Genomic DNA, 16153 nt, shown 5'->3' on the forward strand with positions numbered 1-16153 from the left:
TAACAAAATGAAAGTAGCCATTTAGTCAGTGAGAATGCACTGAACACCCGCAGAGACAAGTAACATTATATTAGGCCAAGAGTCTAAGGCAGGTTTAGGGGAGGAGGGAACTGCAAGGTCAGGAACAGTGCTCCCCAAATCTTTGGTAATCAAAAGATTTGCTGAAGTTTAGGCTCTGCCTAGATTCCTGAAATCACTTAGTGTTGGGTTAAAGAGATGGAACCCCCAAACCCAGATGTTCCCCTGTGCCCCAAGAATTCTCCTCTGTCCCCCACACAGGCCTGGGAAAACCTGGAGGAGGCTGAGTATCAGCGGGAGCTGGCCCTGAGAAATGAGCTCATTCGGCAAGAGAAGCTGGAGCAGGTGGCCCGGCGTTTTGACCGCAAGGCCGCCATGAGAGAGACGTGGCTCAATGAAAACCAGCGCCTCGTGGCTCAGGTAGTGGGAGACGTGCTGGGCATGGCAGGTGGCGGAAGCTTTCCAGAGCCCCCAGCAGTCAGCTGGGCTGGAGACCCAGCTGGCCTCTCAGTGGCAGCAGGATAAGCCTTTCTACAGGCCTTCCAGCCCTGCTCCCCATGACTGGGTAGGTCTGGATTCACATTTGAGGAAGAACTCTCCATGGACCCTGGCCTCTAGGGCCACGTCCAATTTCACTAGCTGAAAATTGACCCCAGGGTTGACGCTCCAGGAGAGTACCTGTTGCTTCCCACTTAGAGTTTGGACTCAAATGTTGTCCAGGCAGGGCAAAGCCAGCGTTCTGAGACTCGGAGGGCATGTGTGCATCCTTGATAGCATGGGGGTGTGCTGTCTGTTTCCAGCTGCGGGGCTCCTAAGTGAGGAGCAGCCCCTTCCCGCCCAGAATCGGGCAGGTCCCTCCCAGGCAGGGTGGCAGGCGCCAGCAGGCCGCAAAAGAGCTCTGTGAGTGATTCACACTCAGCATACCTGCACATAGGGCACAGTGAATAAAATTATGAGCTGCTTTTAAAGGTTCTTGTAAGACAGTCTTTGGAACTTGGCTCTGATAAGATCAGCTGAAAAAGACAGCCGAACAAGCTCCTAGGGAGTGGGCTTTCCCATCAAGCAGTTGTTCTGAGGGACCCGCCATCTCTCTCTGTTCGAAGGGACTTGCCAAGGGGAGCCCAGTTAAGTTGCCCACTTTTCTCCCTGGGGGCCAGGATAACTTTGGCTATGACCTGGCAGCCGTGGAGGCCGCCAAGAAGAAGCACGAGGCCATCGAGACTGACACGGCTGCTTACGAGGAGCGGGTGAAGGCCCTGGAGGACCTGGCCCAGGAGCTGGAAAAGGAGAATTACCACGACCAGAAGCGCATCACTGCCCGCAAGGACAACGTCCTGCGCCTGTGGAGCTACCTGCAGGAGCTGCTGAGGTCCCGGCGCCAGAGACTCGAGACGACACTGGCCCTGCAGAAGCTCTTCCAGGACATGCTGCACAGCATTGACTGGATGGACGAAATCAAGGTGAGCCCTGGAGGCTGCCCATCCCCTGTGCCCCCAGGCCAACCCTAGCTCCAGCCCTGCAGTTAGCCCTGCTTCCTTAGATGCCTCCCAGCCAAGCACGATCCTGAGCCAGAAGGGAGAAACTGAGGCAGTACGGTGTCTGGCTGCATCCACCTATCGACTACTTGGTTCCCTCTGCTCCAGACAAGTCACCAGCCCAGGTCCACTGTATTTTGGGTGATCAAGACATCTTAGGTTCATGGTAGCAGAGGTGCCAACCTAGAGAACCTAGAAATAATAGACGGGAACCAGGAGCCTGGAGAATCAGGCTCTGAGTAATCAGTTTGAGTCTGGTTAGAATCCAGACTCAATCCTATGTTAGAATCCCAACGGGACAACCAAGAAGTCTGAATCTCCTCTCCCTCCACTGCAGTGGGTCTCACCAAGGATGCCCAGCAGACCGACCATGGAGCTTTCTAAAAATACACATGCCCAGGCCCCAAACCTTGAGACAGATGCAGGAGATCGAGTGTGAGGCTTGAGCTTCTGAAAATCTCTCTGTGCCTGATTCTGAAAGTCACTCCCAGTAGGAAGTCCTGCTCTCTAGCATCCGTGCTGAGCAGCAACCATTTTCCAGCTGCATCTGACTCCCCGGCCCAGATACCATGGACACTCCTTTTGGAGGGGTGTCCTTCTCCTAGCAGGTATGTGTCTTCACCTCTCCTCGTCCCCCCTACCTGCTCTGTCCTCTTTGCCAGGCTCACCTCTTGTCTGCCGAGTTCGGGAAGCACTTGCTAGAGGTCGAGGACTTGCTACAGAAGCACAGGCTGATGGAAGCTGACATCGCCATCCAAGGGGACAAAGTGAAGGCCATCACCGCAGCCACCCTGCAGTTCACTGAGGAGAAAGGTGAGGCCGCAGGCGTCTCTCCATCCTCTGGCTCAGCATTCTAGCACCCCAGCTTGGAAAAGTCTCCTAGCTTTAGAATTCTGCTTCTTCCATCAGCTAATGGTACAAGAAAGAAGCTTGAAGGATAGCGAATTCTCCAGCGAGCAGGCAGCTGCTTGGGTAATCTATAATCAGAAGGTGTTTATAAGCACCAACAAGGCATCATCTGCCTTTCATTCACTCTGCTAGTTCAGGATATGACAGATAATTTAGGTTTCTAGCTTTGGGTCTTTTTTTTTTTAATAAAGTTTTATTTATTTAAGTAATCTTTACACCCAATGTGGGGCTCAAACTCATGACCTGGAGATCAAGAGTCCCACACTCCTCCAGTTGAGCCAGCCAGGCGCCCCTCTAGCTTTGGGTCTTAAATAAAAGATCCTGTTGCCTCCTTGAAGAGTCATCTTGAAATTTGTGTCTGGGCCTTTTTATTTTATATTTATTTTATTCTATTTTTAAGATTATTTATTTGAGAGAGAGAGAGGAGGGACAGATGGAAAGGGAAAGAGTTTTAAGCAGATTTTGTGCAGAGCTCATAGCCTGACATGGGGCTCAATCTCACAACCCTGAGATCATGATCTGAGCCGAAACCAAGAGTCAGATGCTAAACTGACTGACCCACCCAGGCACCCCTGTTTCTGGGTCTTTTAAAAAAATAATTTCTTGTTGTGTATTTCTACTGAGAGCTGACCCAACTTATTCGTGAAGTGTTCGTGGTAACTGATTATAAAGAACCTGGCCTGCCCTCTGAGCAGCTGTGTTCCCCTGTATGCAATCCCAAAGCCCCAGTGAGATGGCAGGTCCTAGGTCGCATGGTTCTGGCCTGGCAACTGACCTGAAGCTTACCCACAAGCAAAGCCCTTACCTCTTTTGTCTTCCCTTCTCTCATTCCTCCCAGGATACCAGCCTTGTGACCCCCAGGTTATCCGGGACCGTGTCAGCCACCTGGAGCAGTGCTTTGAGGAGCTGAGCAACATGGCAGCTGGGAGGAAGGTCCAGCTGGAGCAGTCTAAGCGGCTCTGGAAGTTCTTCTGGGAGATGGATGAGGCCGAGAGCTGGATCAAGGAGAAGGAGCAGATCTACTCTTCCCTGGACTATGGCAAGGACCTGACGAGTGTGCTCATCTTACAGCGCAAGCACAAGGCCTTTGAGGATGAGCTCCGAGGGCTGGACACCCACCTGGAGCAGATCTTCCAGGAGGCAGAGGGCATGGTCGCACGTAAGCAGTTTGGGCACCCACAGATTGAGGCCCGAATCAAAGAGGTGGCTGCCCAGTGGAACCAGCTGAAGGAGCTGGCTGCCTTTCGCAAGAAGAACCTCCAGGATGCTGAGAATTTCTTCCAGTTCCAGGGTGATGCTGATGACCTGAAGGCCTGGATGCAAGATGCCCACCGGCTGCTCTCAGGCGAAGACGTGGGGCAGGATGAGGGGGCCACGCGGGCCCTGGGGAAAAAGCACAAGGATTTCCTGGAGGAACTGGAGGAGAGCCGAGGGGTGATGGAGCATCTGGAACAGCAGGCCCAGGGCTTCCCCCAAGAGTTTCGGGATTCCCCAGATGTGACCAACCGGCTGCAGGCCCTCCGGGAGCTCTACCAGCAGGTGGTGGCCCAGGCAGACCTGCGTCGGCAGAGGCTACAGGACGCCCTGGACCTGTACACAGTGTTTGGGGAGACAGACGCCTGTGAGCTGTGGATGGGGGAGAAGGAGAAGTGGCTAGCCCAGATGGAGATCCCAGACACGCTGGAGGACCTGGAGGTGGCACAGCACAGGTCAGAACCTGCTTTGTCTTCCTCACTTCTCTCCACTATGGCCTGCACTGCGCTGCCGCCGAGGGTGGGAACCTCGAGATCAGCAAGGTTTTCTTTGAGAAGTGATGGGATGCCCTTTATGGTTGAGGCCATGCACCAGAGTCATGGGTTTTAATCAGGCTCTGTGGCTTTGGGTCCTTTACCCTGTGGGGCCTTCCTTAAAATAAAACAAAGGGGACCTTTCTAGTCTAGTTATTCAATTCCTTTTCAGCCACAGTGGTCTTTGTTCAAATGAATTGTAGACAGAACCCGACATAGAACACAGAGGAGAGCGGAACCGTTTAGTGAAGAGGGAGATGAGAAGTCAGAACCCCACCAGCTCTAGCTTTCCATGATAGTCCTTCAGCCACAGAACCGCAAAGGACCCCAGGGACTAGTTTGCAAAGCACCAGGCTGCAAGGCCACTCTTCTTTCCGGTACTCTGATTGCATCTGTGCTCGGGCATGGGAGGGAACATGCCCTCCGTCCATGTGGCCCTCTTAAGTACAGAACTAGAGAGTCGAAGAGTATGAGAGGTCACTCCCTAGAGCGTGCGGAGGTGGGCGCAGGCTGCCGGAGGGAGGAGTCCACTTTCAGAACTACACCCCTTCCCCTGCCAGCGCTGCCTTCTCCTACCCAGGGACAGAGCACCTAGCTGGGGAGGGTATCCTTCAGGGCAAGGTGTCAAGGCAATGGAATTAGGGCTCAAGGGCAGCAGCTGTGGCCATGGAGGTATGACAGGTGTTCTCTGAGGTGATCACCACCCCGCCATATACACCTCTTCGTTCCCGTGTGCCTTTTCACTGAGCCAGTGGCCTAAGGAGTAAGCAACCAGCTCTTTACTAGCTTGGTCCAAGAAATGCTAAACCATGAAATTGGACCCATGAACCAGAAAATAGGTATGTCAGCATATCTTCTTCCTTTCTGCCCCCTTACCTGGTCAAATGTATTCAGGAGATGGAAGGAGAAAGCAAGAGCTCCACGTTCCAGAGACTGGGCGGTAGGTAAAGTGCCGGTGCTTTGGCCCCAGTCACCTTCTCTGTGCATATCAGGTTTGACATCCTGGACCAGGAGATGAAGACCTTGATGACACAGATTGACGGCGTGAACCTCGCTGCCAACAGCCTGGTAGACAGCGGCCACCCTCGCAGTGGGGAAGTGAAGCAGTACCAGGACCATCTGAATGACAGGTGGGGCATGGGTAGGGCTGGGGGCTGAGGGCTCCTTCTCTGGGCAACTGACACACCCCTGGGGCGTGGCCTGCCAGTTCCTCCCCTCCGAACTTCTGTCTTTCTCATCCCTGGTCTCCTTCTGATTCTGGAGCAGTAGCAGCAAGGGGAAAGGCCCTGCGTGGTGGACAGAGTGGTGAATGCCACCAGGGCTGGGGGGCATATCACGGGGGGAAGGAGGAGCCGTTCTGAGTGCACGGGTAGTTAGAATCAGGCCATATGCTACTCATGCCACATTTCCCCAGACATTCATAGGCCGGGAAAATTACTTTCTGAGAGCTCTTAAGTACTGTCCATAAAAGAAAGCCCCAGCCTGTGCCAAAATGCAGCATCGACAGTGAGGCTGGCTTGAATGAAGAGGAGAATTAGCAGGAAGCCTTGAGCACGCTTTGTGGCTGGAACAAAGAACAGGCCCCGAGGAGCCTTTGGAGAGGGGGTGCTTTCAGTCCAGGCGTAATTGCCATGAGTTCCTCAAGGATCTCTGAGGACAGCACACGCCTTTGTTCCTGTTTGTTACCCGGGGCCCTGCACACACAATACCACGTGTTCACCAGCTCCCCGCTGTCCCGGCCCCTTTCCCCACACTTGTGTCTGAGCTTTGCTCTGCCTGAAGTGATCTGGGAGGTGGAGTTAGGCAAGACCCCATTGTGTGGGGGGAAAAAGGGGGATCAGCATAGTCGAGACTCTGGTGGGGGCCCAGCGGGAGGCAGGATGGTGATGAGGATATCTCGGAGCCCCTAGAACGGAGCTGATTATCTCCATCCAAAGATGGGGACTGAGTTAAGGAGATTCCTCTGTAATCCGAGGTTTGTACAGAAGGGAAAGATGCCTCTTTGTTCTTCTTTAGGCTTGGAGGTAATGAAGGGTGGTGTTTGCGTGTGTGAGTGTGCATGTGACTGTGTGCATGTGCAAGACAGGAAAAACTTGTCACCTATGTATCTGTTGCCTTAATGAGCTATAGTCAGAGAATGATCTTTACAGATCTCTAAGCCTTGTACCATCCTAAGTGAAATACATCAAGGCACTTGCCATCCTTAGGTGAGAGAGAACCGGAGGCATGAAATGGTAAGATGGTTTTCTTGAGAGGTGAAACGTACCTCAGAAATCATCAAGTCTAGCCGAATACCCCCAGACCGCTGTGTCTCATACAGACACTTCCAGTGGTGGGGAACTCACCTCTTCACCATGCACCCCATTCCATAGGAGGCAACTCCTTTCGGTTAAAAGGTTTTACCTCCTATTGAATGGAAATCTCCCTTCTTGCAATTTGTACACCTTGGTTCTGGCCCTCCCCTTTAGAGAGATTGAAACTAATTCTGATTCTTCTTCTATGTGAATGCTCTTCAAATATTTTTTACAGCAGCCATCATTCTTCACCTTTGCCCACAGTCCTGCCTCTGAGCCTCTGCTGTTCTCTCCACCAGCGTGCATTCTCCTCCAACTCTATGTTCCAAGTCCGGCCCCTCCTTTAGGCCAGTTCAGGTTCCTCTTTTTCCCTCTGTCCAAGATGCAAAACTTTCTTTCCTTCCTTTGTATGGTTTAGAGCTTTACATTCTACCTTGTATTATAATTACTTTTATCCTGAAGAACTTTCCTCCTAGACTGTAAACAAATAAAGAGCAATATCTTTACTGCCCACAGTTCTTTGAGCACCAAGCACATATGTCCGAGCTTTACTCTGTCTAGAATATTCTTTTCCCAGATATCCACATGACTTACTCTATTACATTATTCAGATCTCAACTCATATGTCAGCTTATTGGAGCAGTCTTCACTGACCGTTTGAAAACATCACTACCTCCTTCCCACCCAGCCCCCATGCCTCTATCTCATGACCTTGCTTAATTTTTTCATTGCACTTGTCACCACTTGGATGAATTATGGACTTATTTATTTGTCTCTGCCCACTCAAAAGAGACCAAGCACTTTGCTTTGTTCGTTGCTACCTCCCTAAAGCCTAGAACGGTGCCTGGCACAAGGCACATGATAGTTGCATGATAAATGCTTAGTGAATGAGTGAACAGGGATGAAACTGGAATATCTTCTGCCAAGCTTGGAACAGAGGAGTCATTCAAACACTTACTGAATATGTGGTTATCTTCCACCGTGTGCATTCCAGTTGACCAACATTTTTTTTTTTTTTAATAATCTTGGGCCAGGACCAAACCTGAAGTTCTGACATGGCCTGGCCAGGGCTGCCTAGAGTGGTTCTGTCAACTTCTTCCATCTTGGAGACAGTGCAACAGGGGGAACCAGACTTAATTCCCAGCCCATCCTCTCTGTGGCCTCTGCTGGTAGCTGCAGTGAGACCACACCAAGACCTAGAAAATCACCATGGGGCTTCTCACATGTAGGCACAGTATTCTCCAGAACTCAAGGACTTCTCTTTCTAGGAGGGAAGCTGTGAAACCTTTGGGCTCTCGCACTTCGCTCTCCTGGTATTCCCAGGTCTCCCCCGCCTATCTCCCACTTCTCTTTGCAGACCTATCTAGCAGCCTTGGGAGGACCCAAATTCACTCTCTCCAGGCCAATTGCCTAGTCCCTCAGCCTCCTTCCCCCAGGTGCGGGGGGTACAGAGAAGGGTGAGATACTCAGGGCCCCATCCTTAAGTAGATCTCTATAGTGGCAGAGAGGTGCTCATTGAGATCCTGCTCAGATGGCCACCATGAAACCTGTCCCCTCACCCTTGTCACCCTCACATCTCCTTAATCCCCTCTGCCTGGTATGTGCTATGTACATAGCACTTTATACTACAGTTATTTTGTGAGCTCGTCTTAATTCTTTCTAAAGCATACACTCCATAAGGCAAAGTCTGGCTATGACTATATCCTCCCAACAGCTCACATACTGCTGTTACCTTGTGGGTGTTCAGGAAAGATGGGCTCAGCAAATGAGCAGTCAGCACACTCTTATGTGCTTACATGTTACTTACATATTACATATCACTCAGAATGAGTCAGCTTCGGTCCAAGGAAAGGGTCCCTGGTGGTCTCGGCCCAGGCTGATGCACAGCTCTTGAGAAGAGGCTGATTGGAAGCTGCCAACCAACCCCAGACACCGGGGCATGTTGCCAGACTTTTGCATATTTCCCATTTCCATGCCAGCACTACATCTGAAGGTTAAGGTTATGCTGTCTGTTTTAGTTATAACCCCAGCTTCTCCCTTCCCCCTCCTCCTCCTCCTCCTTCATAAGGCCTCTTTTCTTTCAGAGCCAAGGTGACGTTTTTAGGCCTTGGGTACTTTGAACATGGTCTCGGGCATTTGTATGGTTCCTCTAGGGACCCTGGGACCCTATGTCCTGAAATTGTCTATAAATCGGTAAATGTAAGCTTTCCCATTATTTTCAGCATTTCAAAAAATCTGGGCAAGTTCTATGTTTGCCCAAAAATCGACTACATACGGAGCCGAGCTAAGAGTCATTTTTGTTCCTTTATTGCTGGTTGGAATCACATCACTGCTCACCCCCTGCTGATGGAAAGATCTGATCGGCAGTTTATATTGTCTTGGGTAAAATTGGGTAAATGAATTTTAGTCATCACAGTGTGTTGGGTAGATGATTTTTTCAGAGTGCAAGATCTATGGGAATCTGGGTAGGGAGGCCCTGTGGGAAGTGTTAAGAAAGAGGGTGTCTCTGTGTCCTGCTTGGCAGGTGGCAGGCATTCCAGACCATAGTGTCAGACCGGCGGGAGGCAGTGAACTCAGCCCTGCGGGTGCGTAACTACTGCGTGGAGTGTGAAGAGACTAGCAAGTGGATCGAGGACAAGATGCAGGTGGTGCAGTCCACAAAGGACCTGGGCCAGGACCTGGCGGGCATCATTGCCATCCAACGAAAGCTGTCAGGGCTGGAGCGCGATGTGGCCGCCATCCGGGACCGTGTGGGTGCCCTGGAGCATGAGTCGCAGCAGCTGATGGCCTCACACCCCGAGCAGGGAGAGGACATTGGGCAGCGGCAGGCATGTGTGCAGAAGCTGTGGCAGGAGCTGCAGGAAGCCCTGCTAGAGCAGGAAGCCTCGTTGGGTGAAGCCAGCCAGCTCCAGGCCTTCCTGCAGAATCTGGATGACTTCCAGGCCTGGCTATCCATGGCCCAGAAGGCCGTGGCCTCCGAGGACATGCCCGAGTCCCTCCCAGAGGCCGAGCAGCTCCTACAGCAGCATGTGGCCATCAAAGACGACATCGACAGGCACCAAGAGAGCTTCCAGAATGTCAAGGTATCCGGAGAGAATGTGATCCGTGATCAGACAGACCCCGAGTACCTGCTTCTGGGCCAGAGGCTGGCGGGCCTGGATGCTGGCTGGGATGCCCTGTGCCGGATGTGGGAGAGCCGCAACCACTCCCTCGCCCAGTGCCTCGGCTTCCAGGAGTTCCAGAGAGACGCCAAGCAAGCTGAAGCCATCCTCAGCAATCAGGTAGGGAGAGGCATTCAGGGCTTGGGGCAGGGGTGGCGGGGTTATCTCTTAGGGCAACAGCACTGGTGAGTCTATGAATGTCCTCAGAGACCAAATTCTGCCTTTTGAAAATTTTAAATAGTTAACATACAGTGCAATATTTGTTTCAGGAGTAGAATTCAGTGATTCATCACTTACATACAACATCCAGTGCTCATGAGAGCAAGTGCCCTCTTTAATTCCCATCACCCATCTAGCCCATCCCCCCCCCATCAACCCTCAGTTTGTTCTTATCGGTAAGGGTCTCTCATGGCTTGTTTCTCTTTTTTTTTCTTTTCCTCCTTCCCATACGTTCATCTGTTTTCTTAAATTCCACATATGAGTGAGATCATATGGTATTTATCTTTTTCTGACTGACTTATTTTGTTTAGCATAATAGACTCTAGTTCCATCCACATTGTTACAAATGGCTAGATTTCATTGTTTTTGATGGCTGAGTAGTATTCTATTATCTATACATACCACATCTTGATCCATTCATCCGTCGATGGACATCTGGGCTCTTTCCATAGTTTGGCTATTGTGGACATTGTTGCTATAAACATTGGGGTGTAGGTGCCCCTTCAAATCTGTATTTTTATATCCTTGGGGTAAATACCTAGTAATGCAATTGCTGGATCATAGTGTAGTTCTATTTTTAACTTTTGAGGAACGTCCAAACTGTTCTCCAGAGTGACTGCACCAGTTTGCATTCCCACCATCAGTGCAAGAGGAGTCCCCTTTCTCTTCAAATTCTGCATTCTGGGGACTCTTTCTAGCCACTAACTGGGGAGAAATCCCCTTTGCTCCTCATCACATGCCTTTTCCAGCCCTGTTTCCTAAACTGTGCCCTATTCTTGGGTCAGTTATAGGCTGGAGAGGTGAATTTTCCCCTGAGCCATTACCCTTCCATGTAGCTTTAGGTGCACTGTTCATTGGGTGCCCCTGGGGTGGGGGAGGGCAAGGCCTAGGGTGCCTCTTCCTTGCACAACTCCAGGGAGCACCATTCATGCTATAGCCTAGATGGCTACACAGGGTGCTTCTGCTTGGCAGGTGCCCTCACTGCCGTCCCAGCTTGATTTCCTGCCTTGTCTGGAAACTTGCTTCAACAGGAATATACTCTGGCTCATTTGGAGCCCCCAGACTCCCTAGAAGCTGCAGAGGTTGGGATCCGGAAGTTTGAGGATTTCTTGGTGTCTATGGAGAACAACCAGGATAAGGTCTTGAGTCCTGTGGACTCTGGAAACAAGCTGGTAGCTGAAGAAAACCTCTACTCAGACAAGATCCTGGAGAAGGTGCAGCTGATTGAGGACAGGTACTCTCTGCCCCCAAGGTCACGGGGCCGGAGCCAGGTAGGGCTGGTGGTGTCATGCAAGGCGCCCAGGCTCAGTGCTGTGCTGACGACAGCTTTCGGCTTCCCTTCCAGGCACAGGAAAAACAAGGAGAAGGCTGAGGAGGCTTCCGTCATTCTGAAAGACAACTTGGAGCTCCAGCACTTCCTCCAGAACTGCCAAGAGGTGAGGCTGCAGCAAAGCAGGCCACTTTGCAGGAGATTCCCTTCTAGAAGCAAAGTGCCCTAGAGGTAGAAAGTTTGCAGGGTGGGGGGTTGGGCGGGGGGAACACCTGGCTGGCTCAGTCGGAGGAGTGTGCGGCTCTTGATCTTGGGGTCATGGGTTTGAGCTCCATGTTGGGCGTAGAGATCACTAAAAAAAATAATAATAATAAACTTAGAAAGGAAGGAAAGAAAGTCCACAGGGATCCTTTCTAAGTTGGGAGTCTGGAATTTGATGAGGGGGACTCTGGGTATTTGATAGCTTAGGTCATCCTCTAGAATCTTTGGTTCTATAATTTTTTCCCCCAAATCTACAATTTTAATTTCCTTACTCCAGGGCAGGATTTCTCAAAGAGTGGCCTGAGGGCTGTCTATATAAAGAGTCCCCTAGGGCCCTGGTCAAGGCCGGCTTCAAGGACATGCCGCCCGGGCATTCATCAAGGGCCTGTGCTCAGAAGGGCCCCATGCTTGGTTTAATGTTCTGTGGTTGCCATCTTGAAATTCTTAATAATTTTGAGTATTTCCATTTTGCACTGGACCCTGAAAATTATGGAGCCAGTCCTGGCCCTTGTTAAATGCAAAGTCCTGGGCCCCACTCAGGCCCAGATGAATCAGAACCCCAACGGGTGAGAAAGAGAGCAGTGTTTTCAACAAGCCTCCCAGTTGGAGAGCTGACTCGGAAGAGCTTGCTCAGCCTGGGGTGAGCTGTGCAAGGAAGTTTTTTAACCTGCACTCCTGAGCCCTCCATGAGGGGTACTTCTGTGTGGAATGGTGCTTTCTCTGACTTCTTTCTCTCTCCCATCCTCATACCCCTTCCCACTCAGCCCAAACAACTTTGTTTTCATCTGCCTCTGCCCTTGGCATCAACCAGGCTTGGTATGCTGCCAGAACATCTTGGAAACATTGGGTGCTCATCACAGTTCTTCCCTCATTGTTAATTATAGGATCTGCCCTTGGCTTCTTCCTCAGATAACATTTTCTCTGTGTTTATTAATGATTTCTCACCCTACTGCCAAAGGGTGGGTTTATCTATCCATCCAGTAAACGCTCACTTCCTACAGCAGGCCAGGCCCTGTCCTAGGTCCTGGAAATATGGAGAGAAGCATAAATATCCCTGGTGTCACACTGCATACACTCGACTAGGGAAGACACTCGGGGGCTGATATTTCAGCCCTGAGACAACACAGGTTAAGTTGCTTGTGCTGAGAGTTAGGGACCCAGAGTTTTGCAAAGTAGTACTCTGCTGTATTCATACTTCCTCTCCTTGGCCTTCCTCTGCAGCCAGAGGTGGGCAGCAGGTCTTGCCCTGAGCCCCTGGCCAAAGAGCTCCACTCAGAGACTGCTGGACTCCCTCTTTCTGTCCACAGCTCACTCTCTGGATCAATGACAAGCTGCTAACATCTCAGGATGTCTCCTATGATGACGCGAGAAACCTGCAAAACAAGTGGGCGAAGCACCAGGCATTTATGGCAGACCTGGCTTCCCACCAAGGGTGGCTAGATAGCATCGATGCGGTAAGTGAGGCGAGTGGTGAGTGCTGGGGGCTCTCTGCTCAGATGTGTGTGCCTGAATGGGGCTTCACGCGGGGCATAGACACCGTCTGAAACTTACTGGATGGTATAGAACCTGGAAGTGTAAACTTCTCTAAATAGTAGTCCAACCTTCAGAGCTCCTGATTTATCCAGTCCTCTTAGGCCTGGTCAGAATTGGTGTATCCTCTGGGGGACCCGAGTCTGGAGACAGTCCAGGACCCTGAGGATGCTGGAGTGAATGCCTCAGCCAGTTATGTCGGTGTGCCTTCCTTTATCTTCACCAGGGCCCCAGCACTGTCCTGCCCAAGGGCAGGGGGATATGTGAGATGAGCAGAGTGGTCCAGGGGACCACGGACCCTCATCGTTTGGATGGGCAAGACCACCAGGGAGTGGTCATTCACACCCTTCATAGTTGGGGGACTCTAAGAGGATGACCCCCTTATAACAGGCCTGCTCCAGGGCCCATGTCAAAATGCAGCTGGCTTTTGATCTGGGAATCCGTTACCTTTGCTCCTCTCTGCTGTGGCTGTCCAGGAAGAAGGAGGCATAGGGTCCACACAAGGCAGCCTCCATAGTGGTCGAAGGTGCAGACTCTGAGCCAGACTGTCTGACTCCTGAACCTCCCTGTGTCTCGGTTTCTTCATCTGAAAAATGAGGACAATAACAGTAGCTACCCGAGGGTATTGTGAACATTAAAGTTCTTAGCATAGTACTTGGTACTTAGGGGGCATTCAGTAAATATTGATTATTGTTAGCAACATATATTCCTAGGCCCAAGTCACATCATACTGTACCCACCCGAAAGGGTAAATTTATGCAGGTAAAAACCGGGTAACACAAACCCAGTAACTAAAAGATATCACCAAAGGCTAGTGCACAGCCTCTGGGAAGACAATCGAGAGAGTGGAGTTCTTTCCATGCTGGCTGTACCTGGATGGATCTTGAATCTTTTTTTTTTAATTAAAAGATAACATAACATCAGCTGATCCTGTTCTGCAACAACTCCCCATGCTACGGTCTCCCTGAGTCCTTTGCCCCAAACGCACCCCTCCCTGCCACACCTTCTCCTGCAAATAAGCCTGGGGGTGCAGAGTCTTTCAGTAGAGCCTCACCTGAGTTCTAGGCAGAGTCTTTGCCTCCCTGACCTCCCCTCAGTTAATTCCCAGCAACCACACGGAGCAGGGCTGCTCCAAGGCTGCTGGGCCTCAGAGGGTGAGCCCTCCTGCTTCCCCACGCAGGAAGGAAAGCAGCTGATGGAGGAGAAGACCCAGTATACAACCCTGGTGTCCCAGAGGCTGGAAGACTTGCACCGGCTCTGGGATGAGCTTCAGGCCACCACACAGGAGAGGGCCCAGCACCTCTCAGCTGCCAGGAGCTCCTACCTGCGCTCACAGACCCATGCTGACCTCAACAAGTGGATCAGCGCTATGGAGGACCAGCTGCGGTCTGATGACCCGGGCAAGGACCTGACCAGCGTCAACCGGATGCTGGCTAAGCTGAAGGCACGTGAATGGGTTGTAGACTGGGAATGTTGGAATAGGAGATCTTGGGGAGCAAAAAGTACTCCTCCTGTTCCTCTTATCTGGGCTTGAGCAAAAATGTCTCCTGGTTCATAACGCATATCCTCCCACTTTGCAGTGGGTAAGACAGGGATCCTGGGTTTTAAAAAAGCATGCACGTGAAGTATAGGACAGGCACTTGCGGGGCGGGAAGGATGAGTGGGGGCATCCAGGGAGACTTCCTGGGGAAGGCTGGGACTTTAAGGATGGATAGGATACGGATGATGAAGAGGACGTGGGGCTACCCATGTGCCAAGGTTGTTACCGACACCGTCCCCTTGTGTCCCAGCGTGTGGAGGACCAAGTGAATGTGCGGAAGGAGGAGCTGGGGGAGCTGCTTGCGCAGGTGCCCTCGCTGGGAGAGGAGGCAGGAGACACAGACGTGAGCATCGAGAGGCGGTTCCTGGACCTCCTGGAGCCCCTGGAGAAGAGGAAGAAGCAGCTGGAATCATCCCGAGCCAAGCTGCAGATCAGCAGGGACTTGGAGGATGAGACAGTGAGTTGGCCGCAGACCTCACCCCAGGGGCTGAGCCAGCAGCTGCTGTCAGGATAACTGGCTACCGCCCAGGGTGGTTCCTAGCAGATGTCTGGTACTCTCACCTCCTGATCTCAGAGCTGTTGTGATGATTACATTAAATATGAAAGTAAAGCCAGTGCTTTTTGAATCGTAACTCAGTCATACTTTGGGACAGACAGACTTGGGTTCACGATCCAGCTATGTTACCTTCCCCCTGTATGACCAGAAGCAAGTTATTTGGAAACTCAATTCAAAATATCTAAGTGTCCCCATCTGTGAAATGGGGACAAAACCCTGACGGGGAGTGGGGCATTGGGAAGAACCAGGGAGACATGGCAGGAGAGAGCTCTGTCTGACCCAGGGTGAGGGCTTGGCGGAGGGTGGCCACAATTGTCATCAGCTGTCCCCCCGCCTCTGGTCTCTACAGCTCTGGGTGGAAGAGAGGCTGCCTCTGGCCCAGTCAGCCGACTATGGCACGAATCTGCAAACTGTACAGCTGTTAATGAAGAAGAATCAGGTGAGTCCTGCTTCACCTGCTTAGTCCCCCCACCTGCCCCCTCCCTGCCCCTGCCCTGCCCAGGGTAATGCCCAGCCCTGACCCGCAGAAGGCCAGCAACAGCAGATTTTGTTCTTGTTGGTAGCTGTGGGGCCACCAGATCCCATAAAAAGAGCTGCTTTGGTGATGGCAGAGAGAATTCTGGGAAGTCCATGGCAGGGCCAGTGCTGGTAGGGAGTGTCCAGATGCTTTGGGATTTGGGGCCATTCAGACCCATCAGAGCATAGGTGAGTGCAGGACCTATGTGCTTTATAGCTCCTGTATCCCGTGGCCTCCCTGAAAGGAAGCCCATAGCTCCTGGTTTCTTTCCCAAGACAGATTTGCCCCTCTTCCAGGACTGAGCCTGGCCTGTTGGGATCCTCAGGGCAAGTAAGCCCCATTTCTTCTGCCACATGAGGATACTCATGGGAAGCCACTAAACTTGGTCCCTGAGCCTATCAGAGCAACATCTATTTGCTGTTCTGCTCTTTCTTAAGCCTGATGGGTCATTTCTGAGGCCCTGGTCAGACTCCTGGAAGTGAGCAAATGCAATACTTCCTCCTGTATCAGGAGTACAAGTATCCTCTTGTATCTTCCAAGAAGGCCAGCTGCATGG

At 51.6% G+C, this 16153-nt stretch overlaps 1 protein-coding gene across 2 annotated transcripts in view; it reads left to right on the plus strand.

Moving 5' to 3' along the window:
* SPTB (spectrin beta, erythrocytic) overlaps positions 1-16153 on the plus strand; it is a 119945-nt gene that overhangs the window by 77617 nt on the left and 26175 nt on the right. For both annotated transcript variants that reach the window (XM_048220059.2, XM_026486830.4), the window contains 12 exons: positions 280-438; positions 1176-1478; positions 2216-2366; positions 3301-4171; positions 5242-5379; positions 9068-9824; positions 10955-11157; positions 11269-11359; positions 12762-12908; positions 14165-14428; positions 14775-14981; positions 15430-15519. In XM_048220059.2, the coding sequence (XP_048076016.1) occupies positions 280-438; positions 1176-1478; positions 2216-2366; positions 3301-4171; positions 5242-5379; positions 9068-9824; positions 10955-11157; positions 11269-11359; positions 12762-12908; positions 14165-14428; positions 14775-14981; positions 15430-15519 (3381 nt within the window). The remainder of the gene's footprint in view (positions 1-279; positions 439-1175; positions 1479-2215; positions 2367-3300; positions 4172-5241; positions 5380-9067; positions 9825-10954; positions 11158-11268; positions 11360-12761; positions 12909-14164; positions 14429-14774; positions 14982-15429; positions 15520-16153) is intronic.

The sequence above is a fragment of the Ursus arctos genome, unplaced genomic scaffold (assembly GCF_023065955.2).
Source record: "Ursus arctos isolate Adak ecotype North America unplaced genomic scaffold, UrsArc2.0 scaffold_25, whole genome shotgun sequence".
NCBI lineage: Eukaryota > Metazoa > Chordata > Mammalia > Carnivora > Ursidae > Ursus > Ursus arctos.